This window comes from Dothidotthia symphoricarpi, assembly GCF_010015815.1.
Source record: "Dothidotthia symphoricarpi CBS 119687 unplaced genomic scaffold P153scaffold_17, whole genome shotgun sequence".
NCBI classification, from domain to species: Eukaryota; Fungi; Ascomycota; class Dothideomycetes; order Pleosporales; family Dothidotthiaceae; genus Dothidotthia; species Dothidotthia symphoricarpi.
The window spans coordinates 266729-293399 of NW_022985024.1; the positions used below are offsets into that span (position 1 = coordinate 266729).

Sequence of the window (26671 nt, forward strand, 5' to 3'; positions counted from 1 at the left end):
TGACCTTTTGATCCCGACATTGCGGGAACTGGCTGAACTGCGCAGCCATGTTGTGTTCTGACTTGTTGGTCAGACGGCGGAGGGGCGGTTTGAGTGAGCAGATCGGCTTTTTCTCTGTCTATGCTTCTAGATAGAGGCGTTATGAATAGGTTGGTACTTTAGTGTATCGCTTCTGTAGACAGGCAAGATAGTGACAGTCGTGTCACGCCATCAACATCAGCATCAACGTTCTATCAGCCGACTGTCCTACTATCCAAGCATCTCCACAAAACAAGCCAATCGTACCTAATCCCTCACACACAAGAATATCTACCGTAGATAAACTTCAGTGTTCCTCTCGCTTCCTCGCTATAACAGACTACGCATGTTCGTGCCCTGTACTGTTGTTCAAACTCGACTATGCGACTGTCATGCTCGATGTATTCTGTAGCGCTCATCGCGTTTGTCTGGCATACACACAACTTAAAAAAACAATCGACTTTTTCCATTATTCATTTATTTCAATACAATATTCCTTCGTTTCCAATGTTTCGTATCAGGCACCAGGCCTTCTTTTTCCCCAACATTCATGATGACTTCATGCCTTCGGATCCTCATAAAATCACATTACGTAGGTTCTCCCCGTGCGGGAACCCAAACAAAGTCTCTCCTTCTATCTCGCGTCAAGCGTGATAGTTTTCTGGCCATCGACCTCGTCTTATCGTGACGAGACACTCCAGAACAGTGACACCTGAGCAGAGTGCCAAAAGAACGGTAGGATCACAGCCCACCCGCTTGTTTTAGGCTAACTGCCTATGCTCATCACTTGGAAGTACGTCTCTCGTATACTCCTTTCGCTCGCTCGAGTGGTTTCAACCATGACTGCTTGATGTAAGTAGGACGTACCACGATGAATACGCACAAGGGTCTCCTCACGAACCGTTGGGGTACTTACAAGTCGTGTGTCGATGCGTCATGCACACCACGATTCTGCGCTGCAGGAACAGCCATCTCCCACAACCCGGAAACGCCTCTTTATATCAATCCTTCCAACCACGACTGCTCATCACCTTCCCTCCCCACCCCTCACTTCCGCTTTCGTCCACCCTCTCCCCTGCAAATGCACTTCCTCCAGCTTCGTAAGTTTCAAGCTGACTCTTTGCATCTCTCTGGTCACCAGAATGCTCTTCCAACTCTCGCTGTCTTTGACACTGCCCTCTTTACTTTCGAACCCGTGCGTGGGTTTCGGCATCTCACGGCATCGTCTACTCTCAAAACGCCGAAGGAGGAGAGCGATGATGGGGATGCACATGAGGAGGAATACAACTGCGGCCACAATGCCGATTATGGCCAATGGACTCCAGCTCTGGCCATTTGAGTGCCACGGTGAAGAGGCCGGTGGTGCTTCGGGTATAGACGTTTGAGATGACAGTGTTGTGATTGAGGATGATGTGGTCGCAAGTGGTGATGTTGATCGAATGACTGAGGTTGCGAACGATGTCGCGTGTGATGAAATCGATATTGGTGACATAGTGAAGTGTAAAGGTGTGGCGAGTAGCTTAGTACTGAATTAAATTTCTGCAAATAGTATAATGACGTTTCGACAAGAAAATAACGACGGTCGATTGAGATCAAGAAACGAGTAACGAGTGTAGAAGAGAACGAAAGAAATGCACAAAAGCGAGCGTAATCAAGTCTAGCGATGAAAAGAGAAGGATAGGTATGCCTGCACAAAAGACGAACCCGAGGGGCATTCTTCTGCCTAAAAACCAGCACCTCCCTTCCAGAACACCACTTCCCGTCTTTCATCGCCTCATACCCCTCATGTGGGTTACCGAATTTCTTAGCGTGGTTGTTCGCCGTTGATGTTGTACAGGAATTGGCTGGTGACTAAAGTAGGCAGCTTAGGCAGCGTTTAGTCGCGACCAATCATACCGCGTAGAAGTACTTTCGGCCTTACGCGAGGGTAGTCCTGCGCCACCTTCTTGCGTGTGCCGCAGCTACATTTTGTGAAAACCGTATTGCTCGCCAATCAGAGGGATATGGTTCCTGGATGGTGTTACGGTTGATGGGCGGTGTAGGGTGTCGCAATGTCGTTGGATGACGAGATGATGTTTAACTAAAGAAGGAACTTGCGATCTGCTCTTCAGCTGGTCATTCATCACGCACAAGACGGATTGTGGCAGTTTGTGGTATCCGTAAAAGCCCAACATGCCTCGGTCGGAGAAGAGCGGTCAAGGAATAAGCATTTCCATACGATTTGCCAGTCACCAATGTCCTTTTTCGGACATGAACTAACTTGGAATTGCAACTCACAGCCCAGTAGGAAGCTGGACATCTCGACATCGACCAAGCTCACTGGCTGTCTGCACCTTCTGCTTGGACTTTCATCTCGTTTGTTAACGCTCGCCACACGTCCATTTCCTGCATTGTCATCCCACTCATCTCCTTCCACCAGCCGTCTGTAGTGACGTTGAATGGCCAGTACAGGAACGCCAAACGCTCAGTTCGCTGCTTGTCCTCCTCAATATCGCATTCGTCAATCGCCTTCCACAATAGCGAACGCAATTTCCTCGCTCCTTCGCCTTTGTAATGCACGTTAACCAGCATCTCATCGACGTGTGTAGGTGTACTCGAACTACTAGCGGCGAAGTTTTGGTAGGGGAGATACACCATTGGCCAGGTTGATGGATCGTTGCTGTCCCACGCAGAGTTGTCAATGACTGGGTCTGACACGAGAAACTTGGGTGGCGTTTCTGGTGGAGTAAAAAGGATCACTGTTGTAGGGTTGACAGAAGACTTCGTATTCCGCTGTGGAGCACCTGGCGGTGGCTTGGTAAACAGCGGTGACTTTTCTGGGCTACGTGGCGACGAAGGAGGTGGCGTTGAACAGGTGGGCGTCTCCATTGTTGTCAGTGCAGACACTGAGTGTCGTGGGGTTGGGTGTCGAATCAGTGATTTGAGTATCCACGGTTGGGTCTCGAGTTGTTCGCTTGACCTGGTGGTGAAACAGACCAGAAGGTACAGGAACGTGGGATGTACTTGTTCGCACCGGTCGTTGGTTGTCATCGAACAATTAGGTGAAAGTAGTCTTGACTGATACTCCACGTCGGTGGCTGCCTAGTCGTTGTTCACCCGTAAATTCGATCGGATTGGGTATCTAAATTGTGGTTCCAGCAAGCCATGGTAATGCTTGATTGTGTATAACAGGATGGTAAGCCAAACGGTGAAACTTTCTGGGATCAAATCTCCGCACTGCTCATTTGCCATCGTGAGCTGAAGATCGAGAAGAAACTTTGAGAATGAGCGACCACTACAAACTTTCTAGGACATATTGCCGTGCTAGAGTCGCCGATATAGGTGTAGCTGCATGCGCATATTCTCGAGTTCGATCGGATATTTGAGCGTCGGATCCAGTCTGAACCACCGACTCTCGTCTTCGTGCACCTTCTCCCACTTTGCTGCTTCACCATTGTCGTCCTCTTTCTTACGGCCTTCAGCCTCCTTTAGCAGTGTGTGATCCAACAACCAATGCATGGGATACTTCTTCTCCGCACCGTTCAAGCTGATGGTAGAGTAGCTACCGGGACTATCAACCACCAACAACATAGCACCAGCGGGCAAAGCGGTCGTCAGGCTTAGCAAAAATCCTTGAGTCAGGGATAGAGAGGTAGAGTAAAGTTCGTTGAGTGTGAACATCAGCGTTACGAGTGTGGCGTCTACGAGGAGCGGTGCAAGCGCACTAGAGTTGGTGTTGAGAACGTCCAGTTGATGGGGTGAGACTTTGAAAGTAGATGGATCGATCAATGCGACATTGGCAGCTTGAGCGGCGGCAGATGCGTATTTGGAGAGTGGAGGCGGTGTTGTGACGTGGTCGGCGAGGTTATCGACGACTGAAGTCCAATCCGCAATATCGATAGCGATAACTTCCGTCGTTCTCTGTTTCGCACCAGGCTGTCCCTTGTCTGCTGTTGATAGCAACTTTTTAAGTCCGCCCAAAGCCACAATCTCGGCGCCGGCTCCACCACCAAGACAAACGACCTTCCAGTTTTTACTTTCTGTTTCTGTTTGCTCTTGACCCTCGGTGGCAGTGTGCTGGTCGATGTGAAAATGTTCTTTCAAATCCCACAAAACATCCAAGTATCCTAACGCTCGGCTGGGACTCCACCTCGCCGCATACATATCCAGGTACTCATTCCTGCCGAAGGCGGTTGCGAAGTCGCGATTGAACAAGTGGCCTTTCAACTCCTGTAGTAGCGGGGTAAAATCCGATTGTAGTCTTTCAGTGAATGAATCTTTGAAGATATTCAGCAGGAGCTGCTGCAGTTCGTGAGGTAACGAAGATGCCGTGATATCCCCTTCAGCCTTCGCTTGCCGCTCACTGGCTTTTAGTTGTTTATCTTTCGATGCCTTCGCTTCTGGCTTCTTGCGCCCCTGCCATCTCATTCTTGGTGGTGCCATATCTTTAATTTTGTCAGTGATGGGCGCAGACCAGAGAAAGAGAGTCGAACCTTCCGCGTTTGTTTGCTAAGCGAGTGCTCGAGTGGGGTCTTCGATCTCGGAATCATTCCGACACCATGCTGACGAGTCATCCTGAGCGTCGACTCCAACACTCTATCATCATTTCAGCTTCCACAGTCAACATGCGTCTTCCATATGTCTCAGATCCTCCCGAGTTCGAAAATGAAGCCGACAAGGCCGTTGTTGGGCGAATCTTGCAACGCCGAGGTGACAAAGGTCTGATAGCGTTAGACCGAACGCTCCTCCATGCTCCGCCTGTAGCGGATGGCTGGTGAGTGCATATTGCCACGCCCGTTTCTCGTCATGTCGTCTTCTGTCTGGTGTCTTCTTTCCTGATTCAGCCTTATGTTCATATGTTTGGTACGGCCAGAACGGTCATCAAGACTACTACGCTCTACAAGCCCAACGACACTAAGTCGGATGATACTAATTTCCGACCTTCTATTCCTATCCCACCTGTCGACATCACCTCATATTTCAAGTACTGACATTCCAGGAACTCTTTCCTCGGCGCAATCCGTACTGCGACCAGTCTCTCGGCCTCCGTCCGCGAAACAGCCATATGCCGCGTCGCCGTACTAAACAAAGCATGGTACGAATGGGAATCCCATTCGCCCATCTTGCGCGACGCGCCAGAAATCTCCCCAGAGCATGTCGACGCCGTATTACAATCCCCGCCTCGCCAGGTCAAAAACAGCATACAAGACGAAAAACACGCAGCTGTGATGGCCTACACAGACGCCATGACACTCGATGTCCAGGTTCCAGATGATGTTTTTGAGAAATTGAAGAAGCATTTTAGCGACAAAGAGGTGGTGGAGATCACGGCGACGGTGGCGGCATACAACTGCGTGAGTCGCCTCCTTGTAGCACTCGATGTTGGAGAATGCAACAAGCAGGAGGGTCCCGCAAAGGAGTGGACGTTGTAAGGGGCTTGAAGAAGACGACACCAGTACATACCTCTTCGCAGTCAAATCAACATCCAATAGTACCCATTTCATGTATCCAATGCTGCCGCCTACCACCTCATTCAAAAACAAACCTTCATCATCGCTTCACATACCGACCCCCCACACTGCAGACCAAAACCCAAAACATCCCCCCGTCCGTTCATTCCTCACCCACTCACTCACTCATTCCACACAGCGAAAAAAAGAATTGCGACGTAGGCAGGATTCGAACCTGCGCTCCCGAAGGAACAAGATTTCTAGTCTTGCGCGATAACCACTCCGCCACCACGCCCGCAAATTGAGCCACCTGCCAGAATCGAACTAGCGATCTTATCATTTCGAGGCCTTGATTGCCCAAGGCGTACTAGTGATACGCTTTACCACTAAGCCAAGGCGGCCGTTGATTGGTTGATTGATGAGTGATTGTGAAATTTGGGGGTACATATTGTGGTTTTGTGGTGGGAATGGAGTAGTTGAGACGGGAAGGGGTGAGGTTTGAATGTGATGGTGGTGTGGAGTATGTTGAGTGGAGTGGAGTGGAGAGGGAGGGGGTGAAATTTTCAGCTTCGGGGGTGTGGTTCGGTGACCCACTTTGGGTTGTGAACATCAACGTTTCCAGACAAAATTCGAATGTGATCTTCTTGCTCTCTTGTAGTAAATCAAATAGACATGGGTTTCTCACAGCATTGAAAGACTTCTAGCAGAAGTTCATCCCGCACTATGGAACAAAAGAGTGGATCAACTCAGGCTGTAAACATTAATAGACTGTTTCATATCCATGTAATTCGTTAAATCATCACTTCTATCGTTTTGAAATATCCCATTCAAACTAATCCTTCTTTGATTTCTCACGTCTACAACACCAACATAGCCGCGCCCGCAACAGCACCCATCAGTGCACCTACACCTACCTTACTCGCCGCACCAGTGAACTCCCGAAGCGACGAACCAGTCCCTGTAGCATTGAACCTATGACTGTACGCACCTGTCAGCGCCACAGGACCCTGTACACTCTGCCCAGTCCCAAGGACAGTGATATTCTTGATGCTCACACCAGCATCGTAGCCAAAATCACCCGTCATGCTAAAAGCACCGTTATCGTACGTAAAGACAATATTGCTGGTAGCAGCCTGCTCAATACTGTCGCCGTCGTCGAGGTACAGAGTGCCGGAGGCCTGGTTAGTCGCATTGGGCGCGATCCAAAGGACGAAGTCTTGCTTACGCAGCTCCGTGGTGGTGTTCGCGGATTCGGCGCGCAGGGGCAGGATAGCGCCGCCGCGGATGTGCAGGGGAATAGAGTCGAAGCCGATGTTTGTGAGGTTGACGTAGGAGCCGTTTCCTTGGATGCGCTGGAGCGTCCAGTAGTCGTAGAAGACGGCGTTGGGCAGGTAGATGCTCACGCTTGTGCTGTTCTCCTCGAGAACGGGCGAGACGAGGATGTCGTCGCCGTAGAAGAATTGGTGCTCGATGGCAAAGGTGTTTGCGTCCTCGGGGTAGTGGAAAAATAGAGGGTTGAGCACAGGGAGACCGGTCTCGGTCTGGCGGTGGAAGGAAGTGTATAGATAATCCAGTAGACGGTAGCGGACAGCAATGGTTTTGCGCGCCGCCGCGATGGTCAGCGGCCAGCGGTAGAATTCCTGAGAAATGGAGGTATCGCCGTTGTGGTTGCGCATGAATGGATAGAATGCTCCCAAAGCGGCCCATCGCGCACAGAGGGTTTCGGTCGTGTTGCCGGCAAAACCGCAAATATCGGTTCCTACCATAGGTATCTGATAGATGGAGGCGAAGTTCAAGACGCCAGCAATGCTGAAGCGGTACTGCTCCCATAGACTGACGTTATCGCCGAGCCATTTACCTACATACTTTCCAAGGCCGACAAACTGCGGACATATTAGCACTATCAACTGAAGCTGGAGAGATGACATACGGTGGATCGCGTGATTAGCAGTGGGCGGCTCTCAGGGCGTCGCTTCAGCATGGATTCTCGAGAGGCAATAGACATCTGCGAGCCCCAGAAGTTATGGGTGTCATAGTGGTATGTGCCATCGTAGTTCAGAATATCAGTGTCCAAAGTGTGGTTGCTGATGCTTCCGGCAGCGTTGTCAATCTGGTACCCGGGGTTGATCAAATCACGACCTGGTAGGCCGAGAAATTTGGCAGTTCCGTTGGATTGGCGCGCAGAGACAGATCGCTTAGTGCTTGGAGCATACTGAGAGTTTATTGAGCGCTTTGCTGAAGATGATTGAGGTTGGAAGCTGGCTGGGAACCCTGGGATGGTGCGACCACCGGCGTTTTCACGGACCGCTGGTGGCTCGGGGGGGTTCTTAGATTCGTCCGAGTAAGCTAGGTGATTGTTAGATCATGCTGCATGTCGAATTTCAATCTGATCTTACCTTCAGGATTCACGCAAGGGTAAGGGCAGAAGTTGGCTGGCTCGTTCATGTCGTTCCAGAGTCCATCGATATCAACGCCTGCTGCAGGATCAAAGAAAGATTCGAATTGTTCATCCCAGTACTGCTGTGAACTGGGATTCGACCAGTCCGGGAAAACTGTTGGCCCGGGCCAAACAGCTCCCTCGAAGATAGAACCGTTGCTTCTCTTCTGGAAAACGTCGAGCTCGAGGCCTGCATTGTATGCGCTACCGTTGCCACGCCAGACTGCGGAATTTACCATAACAATGTAGTGCTGCTGATGCTGGTGCAAGTAGTCAACGAGTTCTCGCACCATTTCAAGCGGGTAGCGTTCCGGGTCCAAGGTGAAAAGTCTGCGAAGCTCCATATAGTCGATATCGGTCCACATTGTCTAGACAGGTCAACCAAGATTTCACAATCGGGATTTACAGAATTACCTCGAGCGCAATATCGGCCAAAGAGTAGTTGGCGACTGTCTCGGCAACGTCCCAAACATCGCGGTAGCCATACCGACATTGATGAAATCCGAATCCCCAGTAAGGCATCATAGCGGGGAGACCAGAAAGCTCAGAGTACTGAACACTGACTTCCTTCGGAGAGGAACCAGCAAAAAAGTACAAATCAACGATGCCACCAAGCGTATTGTACTCGAGATAAGTGCCATTTGAATCGTCGATTTTGATGTCCATGCCCTGAGAGCTAGCCAAAAAGACAGCATGGGTACCGTTCTCGCCTCGGTGGTCGAAGTAGACGGGATGAGAACCATACAAAGTGCTTCCGCCTGGTGTTCCGTAGGCATCTCGATTCCAAAGCTACTCAATGTCAGTCGCTTGCGTGTTGAGTTCAAAGACATCATACTCACTGTCCTGGTATAATTGGTGGTGTTCAATTGGAACGGATCCGTATGCTCTCCGAGACCGTAGAGATGGGCTGAATCAGGTAGACTGGTCCTAAGGCGAAGGTACTGGGATTCGAACACAAGGCTGGCAGCCGAGGTGTCAAAGAGCGTCTCGTTTGTTTCTCTACGAGTGATGGCAAACGAGAACGGGCTTGCAGTCCAAGAGAAACTCAGAGCAGAATTCTCTGGATCAACATTATCATCGCTATTAGGCCTTGGCCAGATCGATTCCTGGATCTGGTAGACTTGTTCGGCAGCATCGAAAATCTTGACGTGGAGTCGGTTTTCTAATTTGAGCGTCAGCGGTGTATATCAACATATGCGTTGTTATTTACCAGTCTGATACTCGACTTCCAGCCTCAGATCTGTCAAATCTTGCCCATACACGTTGCAAGCTGTTCCAGCAAGTGCAAGATCTGCTGTGACCCTAGCACCATCGTCTTGAACATTGCTGGCAGTGTAACCAGGGCATGCCTCAAGAGATGAACTCTGACGCACAGCTAACGAATCTGCAAAGACAGGAAGGGCTGATCCAAGGATGATGAGTCCTTTGGTGAGCATTGTGGATGTTTGTGTTCCAGTTCAATGACCTGGCACGGATTGACTTGGGCGGGAGTTGAATCTTCTTATACTTCGTAGACTCCTTGGCCCATCCTGATAGTGAGACTAATAGTAATCCAACATCCAGCAAAGCGGCTTGTAAAAGCTCAAATTTACCACTGGGATGACCACGGAGACTCCACATCAAGTTCCAATACCTGACCTGCCCGCAATTGCTGTCATCAGCCCATCGCCAAGATGGAAGTACGATCAATGCTTAGACATAACAAGTAACATTGCGGGGTTCACGTGTGGGGAGCTGCAAAAGAGGGTATGTGAATGGCCAGGATACGATGCACTTGAAATTTAAGCATACACAAGACAAGTAAAACCTGGGGAAGACGAGGTACGTAGAAGGCGCATATTAGAGACATTCATTGGTTGCATGACGGCCCGTGAAGGATCATTGCTGTTCATTGGTCGCTCGTCGGCCCGAACAGATGTATGTCGCTTGTATTGCAGTACCAAGAATACAAGAGCGCGTCTGATGGGAACCGTCGGTTGATGAATGTAGAAGCTGGAATGTATTGAGTGATGGTCGGGTACTGCTGCTAATACAATGAATATGTCGGTAAACTGGATGATATGTCATTTGTGAATGATAGCTCCTGGGATTGCACTTTGTTGAGAACAGTTAGGTCACTCTGGGGTTTTAGACAACGTCCAAGGCTCGCATAACGTTCATACATGGTAAAACTTTTTATCAGCGTTAATTACCATTGATTTGTATCAACACCGTTCGCCATCTGATCAAATTTCCTAGAAAAGTTCAAAGACAATAACAGTTTGCACATGGACAGGGCGAGAACAGATATGGGTAAAAGCTGATAGCGATCAACCGTTCAGCAGAGTTGCATACAGACTGTGTATAGAGTGTATGCGGGTGGCAAAGAAGAATAAGCAGATATTGTATTTGCTCAAATGATGAAAAGGCTCAAGATGGGAAAAGAGGTGAGAGCTGGAACACGGGACGTGCTGCTACCTGGTCTTAGCGCGACTTCCCTCTGAGAAATTCCAGTCGCGAAGCTCGCAACATTAGACCCCAGCAACACTCAACAATACCTTTACCACCACCACGATGCTCTGCGCGATATCCGGAGAAGCTCCACGCGAACCCGTCGCGTCGCGCAAGAGTGGCAATGTCTTCGAAAAGCGGCTGATCGAGGCTCACATCGCCGAACACCACACGGACCCGGTCACGGGCGAGGACCTCGCAGTCGAAGACCTCATCGAGCTCAAGTCGCCGCAGGTCGTGACGCCGCGGGCGCCGAATCTGACTTCGATTCCTGCGCTGCTGAGCGCCTTCCAGAACGAGTGGGACACGATTGTGCTCGAGACACACACGCTCAAGCAGCAGCTGGCGCAGACGAGACAGGAGCTCAGCACCGCCCTGTACCAGAACGACGCTGCAACACGCGTCGTTGCGCGATTGACGCGCGAAAGAGATGAGGCACGCGAGGCGCTATCGAACGTCACCATCAGCGGAGCCGCGGCAGGCAATGGCGATGCGATGGACGTCGACGGCCAGGGCCTGTCCGAGGAGCTCGTAGCCAAGGTAGACGAAACACAGCAACAGTAGGCATATCTTACGTTCTTAATGGATAATCGCTAACATGTGGTAGACTCTTCGCGACGCGTCGAAAGCGGCCCGTCCCCGAAGGCTGGGCTACCGGCGAAGACATCTCGACATTCGACGTCACCGCCTCGAGCGAGCCACTCTACCCCGGCAGCAGCGCAATCTCCCTCGACGAGTCTGGCGACCTGGCCCTCTTTGGCGGATCAGACGGCGTGGCAGGCGTGTACTCGACATCACAGCAGCAAGTTGTGCAAACGCTCAAGTGCGGCAGCGCAGTCACAGCAACAACATGGTGGGGATCGCGCGCAGTCGCGGCCACCTCTTCCGGCTCAGTCAAGGTGTTTGAGGACGGCAACGAAATCGCGCACATGGGTTCGCACGCTGGCGCAGTCACAGACGTCTCCGTGCACCCCAGCGGAGCCATTCTGGCTTCTGCAGGCAGCGACAAGCGCGTCGCCTTCTACGACCTCTCAACATTCAAGACCGTCTTTCAGATCTACACTGAAGCCGACATCACATGCTGTTCCTTCCATGTCGACGGCCTGCTCATCTTCGTTGGCAGTTCCGACGGCAAGATCCGCATCTTCGACGTCAAGACGGGCGCCTCCATGGTTGAACTCGATACCGCTGGCCCCGTGGCCGCCATCTCTTTCTCCGAGAATGGCACATGGTTCGCGGTTGCCCAGAAAGGATCAAGCAGCGTGTCGGTGTGGGACATCAGGAAGCAGGCAGTCACCAAGGTGCTGGAAACTGGAAGCCCAGTAGAGAAGATCAGATGGGACTACACAGGCCAGTTCTTGGCTGCGGCCGGTTCGGGTGGTGTGAGCGTGCAGCAATACGTCAAAGCGTCCAAGAGCTGGTCCGAGCCTGTAAGGAAAGCGGTTGCGGCAAGGGATGTGGCGTGGGGCAAGGATGCTGAGAGTTTGGTGGCACTGACCCCAGAGGGTGGACTGAGCGTCTTGAGCGCGTCTTGAGGTAGAGGAGGTCGAGCATTCGGACGATAGAGGATCAAAGGCAGCAGAGAGACTGTCTTGGGTAGAGTAATGACAAGCCCAGAGTAGTGCAGTCGATTGGAAAGAGATTGCGAATTGGCCTTGGACTGGCACGTGCCTGATGGGCAAAAGGGCGACTCTGGCGATATTCGTGCATATAGAGAGTGAACATGAGGCGCGCAAGGCGTCCACTTGTACCATAGGTTGAAATTATTGTCTGGACAAGGCGCACCTTTCTGTCTTTTGCGACACACAACACTCACCTTGGCATGCTGCTGGTGCTGGCAGCTCGAATGCGTAGTCGTCTAGTAGCCCCATGTCTATATTCAATGACGAAAGTTAGAGTCTATCCGTATTCGGATAATGATGATTTGATGCCGTTTATTGGAGTGAAAGCGGATCTCGCGCCGCCACCAAACTACGACACCTCGCCGACGTAACCTCATACACGACCACGCGTTTACGTTTTTACACCCCACCCCTTGCTCGCTCACCACCTGCTCTCCCACAGTACAACGGCAATATTCCCGCTACGCACTCGACCGGTCAGGCCATGGAAAGCAACCTGCCGTTCGGGTACACTCAGAGACACAAGGTGGGTCGTAATCGCCCCGATACGAAGCATTCATGCAGGGCTCTTCGACTGACAGACTTTGCAGCGCTCACACAGCCAGATGGAAGTCGGCGGGCGGTCTGCGAGCCCAGCATGGGGTCTTGGGAGATATTCCTCTGCGTATCGTGATTTGGGACAACCGGCCTATCGCGAGACTCCCCCACAGTCGTCTCGTCCACGATACTACGAACACACGCCACAAAGAGATTTCCCGCAAAACCCACCGCACCGTACGAACGATGAACCGCAGCATCCTAGCACGACACCGTCACCACCGCCTTCACGCGCCTTCTTCGCTCACTCGCCCTCCCACACCATCGTCAACTCACCACCACGTGAGCTCGCCTCCAGACGAACCGCCTCCGTCGAACCAGCCGCTCCATCTTACTTTCGTCGATCGCCGTCCAGTCCAGTGCCTCTCGACAACCCCCAACCGAATAGACCTGGGCTGCACCTTCCGCAGGTCGAACACATGGCCCCACAAGCGCCGAGACGGTATGCAGGTGATGGATTGGATTTCAGGCGGCCTGCAGGTGTGGACAGAGGGGACAACGACAATCACATCGATCTGAGCAGGGACGAGGACGACATCGTCATCGACCTCACGGCTGATGATTCGGCATACGGTCTTCACAATGCACCTCAAAATGATGGGGTTGTCCCGCAGCAGTCAAATCGCAGAAGGCTACCGCGAGGCATGGATATAATCATCGACCTGGACAACGGCGAAGAAGAGTGGCGGATGGCTGCACCACCAACTCCAGAGGCGAGGTCACCTGAGATTCAATTTATGGGCTCGCGTCGCATCGACCCGCCGCCCGCCCGCCGCGAGTCTGTCGAGTTTTTGCGTGAACAGCCGCTTCCGGAGGCCGATATACGCCAACGAAGATACGCAGAGTTGGACCGAGCTCTAGCGGCCATGGGCAATATGGGCGACCGCTTCGTCCATCTCCGTGCTCAAGTCGAGCGGACAATGGCCAACGTCAACCATACAAGAAACCGATTTCAACGCGGTCCTGTGCCCCCACCTGCGCGTCCTGGTGGACATATCCATATTGGCGCTTTTGCGATGCCAGCTATGGACTTTGAGTTGGTGGGCTTTGACATGGGTTTGGGTGGCAATCGCGTACCCGAACCCCCGCCACCGACATATGAAGCACCTCCAGAGGCACCGACGGGATATACAAGAAGTCCACAAGAGGAGGATGTACTGGTGTGTCCCAACTGTGAAGACCAGTTGTGTGAGGGCGAAGACGAGGTCAAGAGGCAGGTATGGCTTGTTAAGACTTGTGGTCATGTATGTATCCTGTGGAATGTTGTGTTTGACATGGCTGACGTGATGACAGGTCTACTGTGGCGAATGCACGACAAACCGAGCAATCAAGCGCAGCGCAAAGGGCAAGGAGAAACAGACGGTTCCCAAAACAAAACCGTTCAAAGAATGCGTGGTCGATGACTGTGGGAAGAAGGTCTCGGGCTCAAAGGCTATGATCCAGGTCTTCATGTAGTTCTCCTTGCCGTCTCCCCATCACCTCTCGAATTTCCTATGTTCGGTCTGCTGCGTTGCCTGGCATGCTTCAACGATACCCCCATGTCTTCCTCGACTCATGCATCATGAGAACCTTTCGGTCGTTTTTCTTTGAGAGCGCATTTCCTCTGGCTTGAGGCTGCTGTTGGATTTCCATAGCTCGGCGTTTTGATTAGCATCATTTAGGATGTGTCACTTTTCGGGGCTTCAGGGGAATAGCGCAAAGGATAATTGTGTATTGCACCTATATGTATATTTGATGAAATATAATAGTATGATCTCCTACACAGCCCGCATGCTGCTGCTTCGATCAAACCACTAACCCTCTTGTCAACTCCAACTCTCCTTACTATTATTGACTGTTGAGCCATCCAAAGCACGATGACACAACAAGCGATCCCAACCACGGACATAGCGGTGTTAGCCCTAAGCCAATCAGCATCCTTCCCCATTCCATCTCAATCCAGGTACGCGAGAACCCTCACAACCACCATCACCTACCCTCCCATCTCCACAACCACCGCCCATCCGCAAGCAACAATGCCGCCCAAACCCGCCCCCACCCCGCCCCCAAAATCTAAACCCCAACCCTCCCCCGTCAAAAACGCATACCTCCTCGCCTACAACGCCGTCTCCGCCGCACTATGGGCAGGCGTCTTGTACAAGACCCTCTCCATTGGCGGGGCAGAAGTGCTCCGTGCCGGGGAGAGCAACGCCCTGGGCCTTGGGGGAAGTAATGGGCTGGAGCAGGTGAAGAAGGGGCTGGGGAGTGGGGTTGTGTATGGGTCGTTGGAGGAGTATACGCGCCTGGTGCAGAGTCTGGCTGGGTTGGAGGTGCTGCATAGTCTTTTTGGTGGGTGGTGGTCTTTTTTGCGCTTCTTGTTCGATCTGCTGCGCTTTTTGGCTGTTTTTCTGGGGCTGTGTTGTGTTTAATTGGGCTGTGCTGACATCTTCAAGGCGTCGTGCGCGCTCCCCTCCTCACCACCCTCATGCAGGTCGCCAGCCGCTACCTGCTCGTCTGGGGCATCGCATACAATTTCCCGTCCACGACGCAGTATAGCCCCGCGTACACGGGCATGCTGACCGCGTGGAGTATCACCGAGGTTGTGCGGTACACGTATTTTGTGTTTGGGCTCGCGGGCGTGGGCGTGCCGCGGGTGTGGACGTGGTTGAGGTACACTCCACCCCCATTTCCCCCGTAATACGTATATGTAAACCTGCAATACTAACGCCATACAGATACAACACGTTCCTCCCCCTCTACCCCCTCGGGGTCGCAAGCGAGTGCTGGCTCGTGTATAGCGCTATCCCGGCTGCGAGTAAGATCGATGAGAAGCTGGGGTTTGCGCTGTGGGGCGTGCTGGCTACGTATGTACCGGGGTTTTACGTCCTGTTTACGCATATGCTTAAGCAGAGGCGTAGGGTGCAGAGGGCGGGGTGGACTGTGTAGGGGGGTTGGGGTGTAAGAGAATGGGAGAGGAAGTGTTTGAGATGGCTTGGTGATGATATTGGATTTAGCTCAATGGTGGATAGGGCGGAGATGCGATTTGGGACTCAGGGGTGGAAAGACACAAATGATAGAGCGCACGACTTAAAACAACAGATTGGAGACCAACTCTCTCTAATTTCTCGCTATGTATAATTATCCCGCCATGGACTTTTCTTCCTCACCTCCGCCGCCCAGTCTTCGCAATCAGACTCCTACTCTCCCCACAAAGCCATATATGCGGCCCAGCCTCCCCATCCTGCAACCCCTGCTCATTAATCGCCGTCTCGATCTGGCGCGCCCTCGCCCGATTCGAACTAAGCGTCGTCAAGCCCTCAGCCCAGCCATAGAAGAAAATAGACTGATTCAACGCGCTCATCTCACCCGTGAGCTTCGCAGCCGCGACTGGCAAACGAGACATGACGCTATCTAGCTGACTAGGCCTGACCTCAATAGGCAGCGCGAAGCCAGCGGGCGAAGCATGGTCAGACATACTCGACCACTCAGCGACGAGCTGCTCAGGGGAGCGGCCCGCGCGATCGCCCTGCGCGAGGAGTAAATCAGCGCGTAGTTTCTCTGTGTCCGTGGCGAGCGTCTGCACGATGAGATTCATTTGGTCGGCGGCCTCTTGCGTGCAGACCATTGCGTGTGAGCCGATGGCTGGGTAGAGATGTGTTGGGAGGAGATTCTCCTTTGCTTCTTCCTCGATCTGAGCGCGCACTTCGACTGGGTACCAGTCTAGGATCTCACAGGGCTTGTGCGAGATATCCGAGATGAGCGCGAGGAGAACCGTGCAGTCGATGTTCAGCGTGTCGGACAGCGCGCGGGAGCGGTCGACGAGCAGGTTCGGCAGTACGTAGCGCAGGGGGAGGGTGAGGGAGGCCTCGTTTACGCACTGCACGTGGGCGCCCGTAGCGCGGAGTTTGTCGAGGATGTTATCGATTTCGCGCGTCTTGCCTGGCAGGATGCGGGTGAGTACGAAGCGGACTTTCGGGGGGCGGCCACAGATGGGGTTTGCGCGCGCGGCTCTGGCGAGTTCGCGCGCGCTCTTGACGATGTCGACTTGGTCTTCGTCGTCTTCGTCTTCCCAGTTGCTGGGCTGGGGCGCGTCGGGCATGTCTTCGTCGGAGTCGGAGTCGTTGCACCATCCTAGTTTTGCTACGTCGAAGAGTAGGCGTTTCTCGGATATGGTCGAGACGCGCACCCATTCCCGGCCCTCTTCGGCGACGATGTCGACTAATGCGGCACTGTGGCCTTTTTTTGAGGTTCCTTTCGTCATGCTGATCCCCTGGGCAGTGCGCTTCCCAGCCTGTCGTTCATGTCGGTTCCAGAAGTAGTATTTGCGGAAAGCCTGCAGTCCGGACGACTGTTTCGCAGTGCCCCAAAGCGCCTCATAGTAGCGGAGGTTAGAACTAGTGATGTAATGTCTCGCCTTTTCCTCTGAGATCTTGGAGCCGACGATTTTCCTTAGGAAGGCGAGCTCGTTTTTGAAGTCGTTGCGCAGGTTGCGGTACTCGACTGGTTGTTGGACTTTTGTGAGCTTTTGCTTCTCTTCTACGGCCGCGACGTAGGTTTCGACTTCTTCGTAGAGTGTTTTGCAGCGGTCGATTAGGCTATGGATGGTGCCTTCGATGTCGAGACTGTTGGGGTCTGTGCCATCTGTGGTGAAGCTCTGGTTGCTGACACTTGTTGCATCTGTATCCAGGTCCAAATTGCTGAAACTTGATGCTATGGATTCGGCCATATTGATTGAAGTATGTCTGTTGGCTGTGACGATGTGGTGGGGTGTTTGCGTTGAGAGAAGGAATTTGAAGTGCAACCGACTTAACAGATCAAGGATTGTCAGGACTTATGGCCGATTCCAAAGAGATTGAAAGACTGAATAAGGAGAGGTATTAGAGACGCAGAAGCCATGTAGTATGTCTGAGTCAACCCAGTGATCGAAGCTTCGACGTTGTTCTTCCTTGCCTAGTGTAAAGTGCTGTTGTCTTTTGCGAAACACACCAGTCTTGTCAATATTTGCTGGGGAGATGTTCACCTTTATTCAGTTAGTTGATTAAGTGAGGGATTGATCCAGCACCAACCAAGTCGCGTGAGCATGGCAGAAAAGACACGTCCAGAAGCAGACTTACCCTTGCCAAGTGCTCAACCCCACCAAAAGCCACCCTAGCCAGGACGGCATCACACACGACGCACCGCTCCCACCGCCTACCCCACGTCTCTCCACACGCCAAAATGCCTTACTTCAAGACCATCACAGAATGGCACGAGCAATCTTCGCTGCTGCTCAAAGCCCGTCCAACCACCGTACGTCCTGCCCCACACTCGTCATCCATCCCGCAATCCTAACTCCCCTCCAGGCACGCATAACCTCCAAATACACCGTCCTCAAGCCCTCCGCCTCAAAAGTCGAAAAGCGTAGAAAATTCGCCGCAAACGCAAAGCCTGCAGACGCCTCGCGCGCATCGTCCCCACCGCCCGCCGCCCAGAACCCAGAGGAGCCCATCGCGACATTCAGGCTGAAGACGTACGACCCCGAGTCTGGGACATGTTTGCAGTACGAGACGAACAAGGCAGCAGAGGTGGGGAGGTTGATTGGAAATCTGGGGAGGCTGGGGAGGGGTATGGCGGCGCTGCCGGAGATCGAGGGTGATGGGGATTTGAGTGCGCCGGCGCCGGAGGGGGAAGCAAAGGTCGATGCGGGTGGGGATGTGAAGATGGGCGGTGTGGCAGATAAGAAAGTGGAGACTGGGACTGGTGGGGGAAAGAAGAAGAAGAAGGGGAAGAAATGAGTGGTGGGGTAGAAGCAGTGCCGAGGACGACACTCGAGGGCAGGACGTGCGGCGGCGTGTACAACAGCTTCAGGGCGGCTTGGAGACCCCGCTTGGGATTCGTCAATGAATTGGGAGGGACCATGCCAGCTTGCACGACATCACATACCACAACCATGTACACCACCAAAAGCTAGGAGAGGCAGCGTCGAATTGCGTAATGCCATAGCGCAATTGAGCTTGACGTCAGCCATGCGACCGACGTCTATCAATCATACACTTCATGAAATCGACATCAGTTTAAACTACAACACTAATGTTCATGGGCATCGAATTCGCGTTTTCGGAGAAATCCAAACCTGTCATCCTAACATGTTGCTCTCGCGAACTGAGTTCTGCCGATAGCTAGGCTAGCGACAGCTTGCAAAGAGCTTCCATCGATTCTAGGCCACTAATGCCATATGCCTCGAAACATCCTTCGCGAACCGACACGTGACAACGTGTCTTAGCGCGAATCCACGATGAATACACCAAACTTCCAAGTCCAAACCCATATTACACAAAACATACCTGCACATCCAGTATCCCGCCCACTTACTTCCAATCCCATCACAACATCAATACCTTGTCCGGAAAACATCCATAATGCAGGCAAGACGTAAACCTCCATATCAATTCTTCCCTACAGATGCTAAACGACGCTACCACCCAAGCCTCGCATGATTATAGTATATATCGTAGATAACGAGGTTTTAGAAAGCACAAACTTTTTCCGCGAGTGGCCACTCTGCGTCTCTTGTTCGCAGCGCAACCCCCTGCTCAGATATTATAGACGTAAGTCAATACATCTCCTCGTCCATCTCGCCTTCTGCGTCTTCATCTTCGCCGTCTTCGCCGTCTGCACTCTCCATCTCGATGCCCTGACTAGATGTATCTGCAGCGTTGGGATGCTGTTCGTTTGCTGCTGCATCCTGAACCGCGGTGTCATGTCCAGTGGGTTCCGTTTCATCTCGAGCAGCCGGCTCAACTTGGCTTTGCGACACTTGCGTGTCCGTAGTTTGCTGCGCCGTACTGTCCACATCGACATCACCATTGCCATTCACATCTGCCTGCGACACAGCGTGCGTCTGTCGTGCCGAAAACCTGAGATTATACTCCTCGCGCCACTGCTGCTTGACATGCCTCTTGATATTACGCTTGATATGTTCGCCAAACCAGTCATCTTCCTCGTCTCGCAGTTTATCCCCAAAAGCAGCCCAGAACATTGACTGGGCGATGTATCCCCCACTGGCTGTTTTGACCACCGCGTTGATGGACTCGAGCCATTGGAGTACGAGCTCCACTTCGAACATCTCAGTTGTGTGCTCGGGACAGTGATTGTAGATGTCTGTAGCTATCGCGCCGGGCCGGAAGATGAGCGGTTGCAGGACGAGGTTGAGGATGCGGTACCACCATGGCCATGTGACTGATTGGCCGTTGATGCTACTCCAGATGGGTAGTAACGTATCAGAGTTTTCCTTGCCAGGTAGAGGTGGCTCAGGGAGTGCTGTCCAAGCTGCAGGCTTACCAGGCTCGGGCAGCGATGGCTGGAGCGGATTGCCAAACCGGTACTTGTCTGTGGGCACAGCGTGAATGTCCCAGAACAAACGCTGCCTGTCGATGGCGCGATGGATGTAGTCGCCTTCGCAGAAGCCCCAGACGGAGAGTCGTGGGAGCGGAGCACCGAACTCGTTGTTGATGGGTGGAAGTTGTGGAACGAGTTTGATGAGTCCATCGCTGACCATGGATAAGATGGCCATGACTGAGCCGTCGTCTTCTGTGTGTGAGATGTTATAGAATCGGCTGTCTGGGTTCGAGGCAGTGAACGCAGCGTCCATGTCTTTCTTGACCTTGACTCCGGCCATGAAGTCGCTGAGTTCGAAGGGGCGCTTGTACTTCTTCGCAAACTTGACGGTGAAGTTGTAATTTCTGCCAGGCAAGTGCCGCTTCAGCTGCCTCATCTTGAGCATATCCAGCTTGACGTAATCTCCCACAGCGTTAACAAGGACTGATTCGCCGAGGTCTTTGAATTTGTCGTGAGCTTTGTTTCCGTCGTAAAGAGCCTGAGGTGTGGCTGTATTTGCGCGGATCCACGATCGAGCCTTGAGAACCTTATCTTCCTTTGACCAGCCTGTAGATTGAGACTTATGAAGAGGAGCAACGTATGAATATTGCAGTTGTAGTTGTGCTCGCGTTCTGTCCGCAATCTTCTCATTGTACCATGTCTTTCGGTCCAGGGCTTCATAACTCGACTCAACAACAACGTACTGCCGAAGCGCTTCTCGTTGGATAGGTAGCGGAAGCTCCGGGTAGGTACACTTCCGCATAGTCCAACGCACGAGATTACTCCAGTCGTAAGTTTCAGGATCCTCGATGGCGGCAACCTTTCCTTGCTCGTACGCTGAGAGAAAGCAAGACTGGAAGGTTGTTGACAGCTCGGCGAGCTGTACAGCCATGCTTGTCTGCATCCATGTCCAAAGCTTTTGCAATCTCAACAACTGAAAGCCTTTGTCACTGCCGTGTACTTTCTCGACAATGGTCCAGTCGACAACCCCATCTGTCACGGACATACTAGCCGCAATGATCAAAGTACAGCAAAGCTTCTTGAACTGGTCAATCGGGTCGAATACCTGAGACAGCTTCTGGCTCTTCTTCTTCTTCTTGTTACGCTGTCCCTGCTTTCTCTCGTTCCATGGCTTCGTCTTCGTGATCCTGTTGATTCGGCTAGGCGCCTTGTAGACCGGGTCGTTTGGATCTCCAGTGAGGCCGGTCAAACGCTCTAGTAGAGTTGGTGGCGGTAGACCCCGTTTGCCCACTTGCCGTTTTTCCTTCATCTTTCTTCTCCGCTTGGGTTGGACGTCGTTGGCTACTACTTCTTCCTGTTCTTCTTCGTCGTCGGAAGAGGCATGAACATCGCTCTCCTCGTCAGAAACGTGTACGAACTCGCTATCCAGCATCAGTGCCTTGGTAGTGCCACCCACACGAACCTTTTTCTTTGGACGCCAAGCGGGTGGTTCTACAATCCTGACTCGTTTCTTGCCTTGCGATGTGGTAGTAGGTTCAACAATCAAGTCCTCAACAGGACGTATGACGTGCTCCGAGGAGAAAGTACCGTTGGTAGGATAGAAACGGACGGCTGGACTGGTGAAGCTTGCGGTACAAGTATCAATCGCTGAAGTCTTCTGAGCCGAATCAGACGGGCTTTCATCAAGCTCATTCCCAACTTCTTCAGTTGCCTCATCAGACGATGAGCCTTCCTGTTCCTCGTCGGTATTGCGATCTACCTCCGAACCAGCCGAGGGTTGAGTTCCGAGGGGATGACCTTCGTCAGAATCACTGTCTACAGACGGCTCTCTGGTGTGACTCTCATCAACATCTTCGTCCACAATCTCAAGCACAGGCTTCTGCACCGGACCCAATCGAAACCGTCGGGTTTTGTCGTTCAAACTCGCGAGTCTCGTTCGTTTCGCGCGAGAATCATTCGTGCCTTGCTTTGACGCCGCTTGCTCCACCAGTGCATCTTGCACCATGCGTGCCTCATCTGCTGCTTGCTTCTTGGTCTCCTTCTTTTCTCGCACGTCCGCCCTCTTCAACATCGCTTTTTCTGCCAGCGTCTTTCTCTTCTCCTCAGCAGTCAGCCCCAAGCTGACGCTTTGATCTTTGGGTGCACTCGCAATAGGAGTGTATAGTGACCTGCCATCGACAAGATGTCGGATTTCTTCCGGGAAGAATTGCTGCGACTTCTCGGATGAGTAGTTTGCCATGTTGTACGCCAAGCGCATTACTTCGGTGCTTCTACCATCGAAGTGTGCGTACGCAACTATCTTCTTCTCTCTCGTTGATGGTCCTTGTCGATTCTTGACGAGAAAGGTCATTTGTTTCAATCCATTCTTAGGATCACGGATCATGTGCCTGAGATCGTAGAGTATGGTACTGCTGCTGGGTTTCTTGAGCGATAAGTGGGAATATCGCCGGTCCCAGATGACACTAAATGGCCGTCCTATCTCGCCGCCCATGGGGTACACGCCTTTGCAAATATCGATGATCTCTCGGATGATAGTATGCCGGCGTAGCACAGTACTACCACCTCCACGTTTGGCCCCTTCTGCCACCTTCCTCTCAATAAGGTCAACTTGTGATATAGCGCTGACAACGCCTTGAATGGGAGATACATTCTCTTGTTCTTGACCTTGATCTTGATCCCCAGATTCGGGCCCAGGCTCAGGAATTTCTTGTTCGAGGGTGGAAGCGACCAAGTCGTCGGTATGGTCAATACCATCCACTATGACATCTCCAACCGCAGGCGGTATGTCTGTAGATTGCGAAGCAGGTGTATACGGGCTTTGGTACGGCGATGCATTGGATTGTCCAGGTGTATTGATTGCAATCCATCCCGAAACGGGACGAGGGGTCGGAAGGATAGTCTCCAAAGGTTGTTGCTCTGGAGCTTCTGTCACTGTGGGAACTGCAGTGATGGGTTCCTGCTGCAAGGACGATTGTTCGAGATGCACATGCGTTTCTTCGGACTCTAAGGGAGCTTCCACAGAAGGACGTTTGCTAGCACAACCAAACCACTCAAACTCCTTGAGGCGATTGGACTTGAAGGTGGCGATATACGCATTCCGTGGACGACCTCTGATAACCTTGCGCTTGGCGAAAGGGTTGACGTAAACACCAGGAGAAGAACGGTTTGTATAAAGATCGTGGATTGCCTGGTTTGCAGGGTTCAGACCGAACTTATTTGCAGGAGGTGCAGGCGAGGGCACATGTACATCAGGAGCTTCTGCATGTGGTTGCTTGATCACGGCTGGTGAAGCCTGCGTCTCGACGTTTGCCACGACGGCGTCTTCTGTAGGCGCAACTGCAACAGCGTCTTCTGTAGGAGTACCTGCAACATTGTCTCCTGTACGAGTACCTGCAACAGTGTCTTCTTGTAGTTCTAGTTCTCTTGTCTGCATTAGAACAGGCGACTGACCGCTGGTTGCTTCCACAACATCCGCTGAAGGACCGTTTTGTGGAATGTTAGGCGTAGCCCCCTGTGACGACCTGGCCCTCTTACGCTGTCGCTTCGGAGGCTGGACAGTAGTCCCGCCATCAGCAGCTTTTCGCTTTCCTGCGGCGTTCGGAGGAGATGAGTGCACCTCTTGGCTCACAGTGAGTGATGGCTGCTCCTGTGCAGAAGACTCTTGATCTGTAACAGCATCCTGCGATCCCGGTGCAACGGGCGCTTGAGTTTTCAATCCGAGCCACTCCAAATAGCTTCGAAGCGATGGGGATTCTTCTAACGGGATGCCATCCTCACGTTCCTGACGCAAACCATCAATAAGAGCTTGAGGCATCCTACCCTTAGGATTGATGCCCAACTCAATCTTCTTCTCTTTGCTGAGTAGAGCTGGCCCTGGGGTATACCGGGGCCTATTCGGCTTCGAATCTGTGGGCAAGCCGCGCTCCTTTCGAATTTCGTCCTCCTTTTCTTTGCCTAGTCGACCTGAGGCTGGTAAACCTTGGGCTACACGCTGTTCTTTCGACATAAGGGGTGACGTCTTGCGTTCCTTGGGCTCGTCGACGATCTTCTCTGGCAAGGATGTAGGGTCACCGGTTTTTCTGCGGTGCGCTAGAATCTGTTGCTCTGCACTCTTGCTGAGACGACCTTGTCCACGCAAGCCCATTGCGATTCTTTGCTCTGAAGTCGGCCATGGACCATTGCCTAAGCTCTTGGTTGGCCTCGAGGTTCGAGATACCCTGGAAGGCACCATTTTATCAGACAACATATTTTGATCTTCGTCGGACGCAGCGTCTGGCTGAAGTTCATTTGCGAGTCGTGGTGTGATAGAAGTTCGATGGGCTTGACTGGCCTGCCGCGTAGGAGTCTCATATTTGTGTTCGAGACTGAATTTGACTTTGGGCACGCCTTTGAACTTGCCTTTGGACTGTGGTGTTGTGGGCTTTCCCGGCTTCTCATAGCCAATCTCCTCATTCAAAGCAATATCCCATCGTGGGCCGTTCTTGCGTTTAGGAGGAATAATGGCTGAGCGACATTCAGAAACAGTGCCGGAACCGTCTTTTCGAAGGAAGACCGTGACATCAAGCTTGTGAAATCCCCACTGGTCAAGTGCTTGGTTGTTTGTCACATTCTTCTTTGGTCGACCTGCCTTTGCCTGGGTTGCTTTTTCTTTTGCCTTACTGACACCTTTCCATAGAGCTGCGCCTTGGTCGACGACTATTCGAAAGTTGTTGTAAGTACGGTACACATAGTGGATGGTTTTCTTCTCGTCAGTGACGCGTGTATCTCGGATCAGAGCAAGATGTCGGAGATGAGGAATAGGTTGCATCTTCTCCCAGTTGTCTGTCATACGCGTCATGAAAGAATCTGTTGGCCGTCTCCAGAATTTTCCCACAGCTCGCTCGCGAATCGTAGTGCCGTCCCAGCCATCCGACCCACCAAGCGCCGCGATCTCAAAGAACGTATTCGCAAGCAGCCGATCGGGAGTCCATTGAGGTGGTATGCGAACATCATCATCAAGGCCTTCGTCAGCTTCTGAATCCGCACCGTCCATCATCTCTACATCAAGATCCCTCATCAGTGTATCGCCATCGATGTCTTCGTCCAGTTGCTCGTCGGTAGGCTCATCGATAACGGTCTGTCGACCACGAAACCCCAGGTTCACAAAGTCTTCTTCACGCGGCTCTCGTAGAACCTGTATGCATATGATCCAGTCGTTCTCGGTGCCTTTCTTGTGCGCTTGAAATCGCTTGATGAATCCGGTTTGATTAAGCCGAATGAGAGCGCCTTGAACAGCCCGCTTATTCCACGTCGCCATGGGAACGTTCTAAATAATGTTAGCACAAGCCTTGGTCTCGACCACGTGGACTTGCCAACTTCTTCCTGATGTCTCGCGTGGGAATGACACCAGCATCTTTCAACTTATTGAACAGCAAGTTTGCGAAACCTGGCACTACAAATTTCCCAGGCTGAAAAACGTCTTGCACGGTGCTCGATTTTGTGAAATGATCCTTGGTGACAAACTTCTTGTGAACGCAGAGACTGGTGCGTGTCTTGCCGGCATGAACGGGGTTTTTGGCGATATACCCCTTCCTAGCTAATTCGTCTGTCCTGTGTGGGACAGAACGCTTGTCTTGGCCACTGAGACTCACCAGGTCGGGTTGAGCAATCCCTTCTTGTCCACGAGCAGCGATGATTGACAAAAGCACAAACTCCATACTCGGGACCCTCTTAAGGTCCATCTCATGACCCGTCAATGCCTGCCAAATCTGGTTTTGGCTGGCGTAGAGACGGGGTGCAGTGATGGTAGGAGCAGGCTCGTCAAAGACAGGCGCAACTGTGAGAGTGCTAGTTGGGATGTTGCGAGGCCTCCGTTGCGTAATTCGATTTTCGGTTAATGCTATTACTTGATGACTGGAAGGTGACTCGATAGTCGGTGTTGTCGGATGCTCTACATTACGACCCTCTCCTAGAAGCCGTTGTCGCAAAGAACCTCGCAGCGCCGAGAGTGCGGGAGAAGGGCCAGACTTGACAGTGACGGGCACATTGAAAGTCTGGCCACTGACCGTTGCCGTCGCTGTTGCACATACTCCTGTCTCACTCGCCTCCGCTGCTTCGAACTCTGGGAGAGAATAATGACAGACTTTGCCGTCGTATGCAATGCGGATGTCCGGGTGAGTGCAGACCCAATTCCACACCTTTTCGTGAAAAGCGCGGCCAAGTCCTCCCGGCGGAAGGCCAGAGCCCCAGGAATGGGATACATTTTTAGTCTTCGAACGAACGTAAAAAGCATCAATAAAACGAAGGAAGTCTGCAGTACCAGCCCCTGCAAGTCAAGTGTGTTAGCAATGACAAGTAAATATGGCGAGAAATGCATTGGGTGAGGCTCGAACGCGTAAATGAAAAGATCGTGTACAGTAGCGTTGCCAGTCTGCTCACAGCATGTGCGAATGAGCAAATCAAAAACAACGACTGCAGTGGCTGACAACGGAAGACAAATCCGGAAGCAACAAATTCTTTCTTCGCGACAAAAAACCAAAAAAAAGTATAGCGAGTCATGCATACCTTGTACGCCGCAGAGCGCAATCTCCGACAGTAAGAAATCGATAAGTTCGTCAAAACCAGTCGCCATTGTTGTCCGCCCGTCGTCTTGCAACTACAAGAAAGAAGAAAAGAAAAAGATCGCCAATTTATCCGAAGCCATAAGGTGAGTGACCAGAGCGCGATTCGAACCTGCGCAGGTTGTTGGTCGAATAGAGTGTGTATGCGGAAAGGTGGGGTTACTGGCTCAGGATTTTGAGAGC

General features: G+C 52.2%; 11 protein-coding genes and 2 non-coding genes across 13 annotated transcripts; 5 read left to right on the plus strand and 8 right to left on the minus strand.

The window, feature by feature from the left end:
* Positions 1–1054: 1054 nt before the first annotated feature.
* On the minus strand, positions 1055–1393 carry P153DRAFT_258855 (uncharacterized protein; the record flags this gene model as incomplete). The annotated part of the gene is made up of 1 exon (XM_033662809.1): positions 1055–1393. A coding segment is annotated over one exon (339 nt), but the record flags the coding sequence as incomplete, so codon positions are not given.
* A 768-nt stretch (positions 1394–2161) lies between these two features.
* Positions 2162–3175, minus strand: P153DRAFT_369130 (uncharacterized protein). Its single transcript, XM_033668687.1, has one exon. The coding sequence runs from the start codon at positions 2884–2886 to the stop codon at positions 2335–2337; it is 552 nt and encodes a 183-aa protein (XP_033520801.1). The 5' UTR covers positions 2887–3175; the 3' UTR covers positions 2162–2334.
* Positions 3176–3321: 146 nt separating this feature from the next.
* On the minus strand, positions 3322–4425 carry P153DRAFT_378000 (uncharacterized protein; the record flags this gene model as incomplete). Its single annotated transcript, XM_033669771.1, has 1 exon — positions 3322–4425. One exon carries the CDS (start codon positions 4423–4425, stop codon positions 3322–3324), a length of 1104 nt encoding a protein of 367 aa, XP_033520802.1.
* A 197-nt stretch (positions 4426–4622) lies between these two features.
* On the plus strand, positions 4623–5768 carry P153DRAFT_407550 (4-carboxymuconolactone decarboxylase-like protein; the record flags this gene model as incomplete). The annotated part of the gene is made up of 2 exons (XM_033672044.1): positions 4623–4771; positions 4997–5768. The coding sequence occupies 2 exons, from the start codon at positions 4623–4625 to the stop codon at positions 5427–5429; spliced, it is 582 nt and encodes a 193-aa protein (XP_033520803.1). The 3' UTR covers positions 5430–5768.
* Positions 5662–5742, minus strand: P153DRAFT_t97. Its single transcript has one exon. It is a non-coding gene; the product is annotated as a tRNA-Ser (tRNA).
* Positions 5752–5848, minus strand: P153DRAFT_t96. Its single transcript has one exon. It is a non-coding gene; the product is annotated as a tRNA-Thr (tRNA).
* Positions 5849–6275: 427 nt separating this feature from the next.
* P153DRAFT_399196 (glycoside hydrolase family 31 protein) lies at positions 6276–9320 on the minus strand (the record flags this gene model as incomplete). Its single annotated transcript, XM_033671707.1, has 6 exons — positions 6276–7330; positions 7378–7793; positions 7844–8252; positions 8299–8673; positions 8724–9046; positions 9095–9320. The coding sequence occupies 6 exons, from the start codon at positions 9318–9320 to the stop codon at positions 6305–6307; spliced, it is 2775 nt and encodes a 924-aa protein (XP_033520804.1). The 3' UTR covers positions 6276–6304.
* Positions 9321–10392: 1072 nt separating this feature from the next.
* Positions 10393–12167, plus strand: P153DRAFT_369133 (WD40 repeat-like protein). Its single transcript, XM_033668688.1, has 2 exons — positions 10393–10934; positions 10982–12167. The coding sequence occupies exons 1-2, from the start codon at positions 10438–10440 to the stop codon at positions 11907–11909; spliced, it is 1425 nt and encodes a 474-aa protein (XP_033520805.1). The 5' UTR covers positions 10393–10437; the 3' UTR covers positions 11910–12167.
* A 63-nt stretch (positions 12168–12230) lies between these two features.
* Positions 12231–14354, plus strand: P153DRAFT_399198 (uncharacterized protein). The gene is made up of 3 exons (XM_033671708.1): positions 12231–12522; positions 12587–13837; positions 13887–14354. Exons 1-3 carry the CDS (start codon positions 12481–12483, stop codon positions 14046–14048), a joined length of 1455 nt encoding a protein of 484 aa, XP_033520806.1. The 5' UTR covers positions 12231–12480; the 3' UTR covers positions 14049–14354.
* Positions 14355–14570: 216 nt separating this feature from the next.
* On the plus strand, positions 14571–15747 carry P153DRAFT_369135 (PTPLA-domain-containing protein). Its single transcript, XM_033668689.1, has 3 exons — positions 14571–14921; positions 15026–15242; positions 15308–15747. Exons 1-3 carry the CDS (start codon positions 14609–14611, stop codon positions 15516–15518), a joined length of 741 nt encoding a protein of 246 aa, XP_033520807.1. The 5' UTR covers positions 14571–14608; the 3' UTR covers positions 15519–15747.
* P153DRAFT_369137 (uncharacterized protein) lies at positions 15678–17637 on the minus strand. Its single transcript, XM_033668690.1, has one exon. It carries the CDS (start codon positions 17296–17298, stop codon positions 15736–15738), a length of 1563 nt encoding a protein of 520 aa, XP_033520808.1. The 5' UTR covers positions 17299–17637; the 3' UTR covers positions 15678–15735.
* Positions 17638–17789: 152 nt separating this feature from the next.
* P153DRAFT_297866 (uncharacterized protein) lies at positions 17790–18346 on the plus strand (the record flags this gene model as incomplete). Its single annotated transcript, XM_033664182.1, has 2 exons — positions 17790–17861; positions 17915–18346. The coding sequence occupies 2 exons, from the start codon at positions 17790–17792 to the stop codon at positions 18344–18346; spliced, it is 504 nt and encodes a 167-aa protein (XP_033520809.1).
* An 818-nt stretch (positions 18347–19164) lies between these two features.
* P153DRAFT_388460 (uncharacterized protein) lies at positions 19165–26499 on the minus strand (the record flags this gene model as incomplete). Its single annotated transcript, XM_033670754.1, has 3 exons — positions 19165–25194; positions 25274–26193; positions 26433–26499. 3 exons carry the CDS (start codon positions 26497–26499, stop codon positions 19165–19167), a joined length of 7017 nt encoding a protein of 2338 aa, XP_033520810.1.
* Positions 26500–26671: the final 172 nt, after the last annotated feature.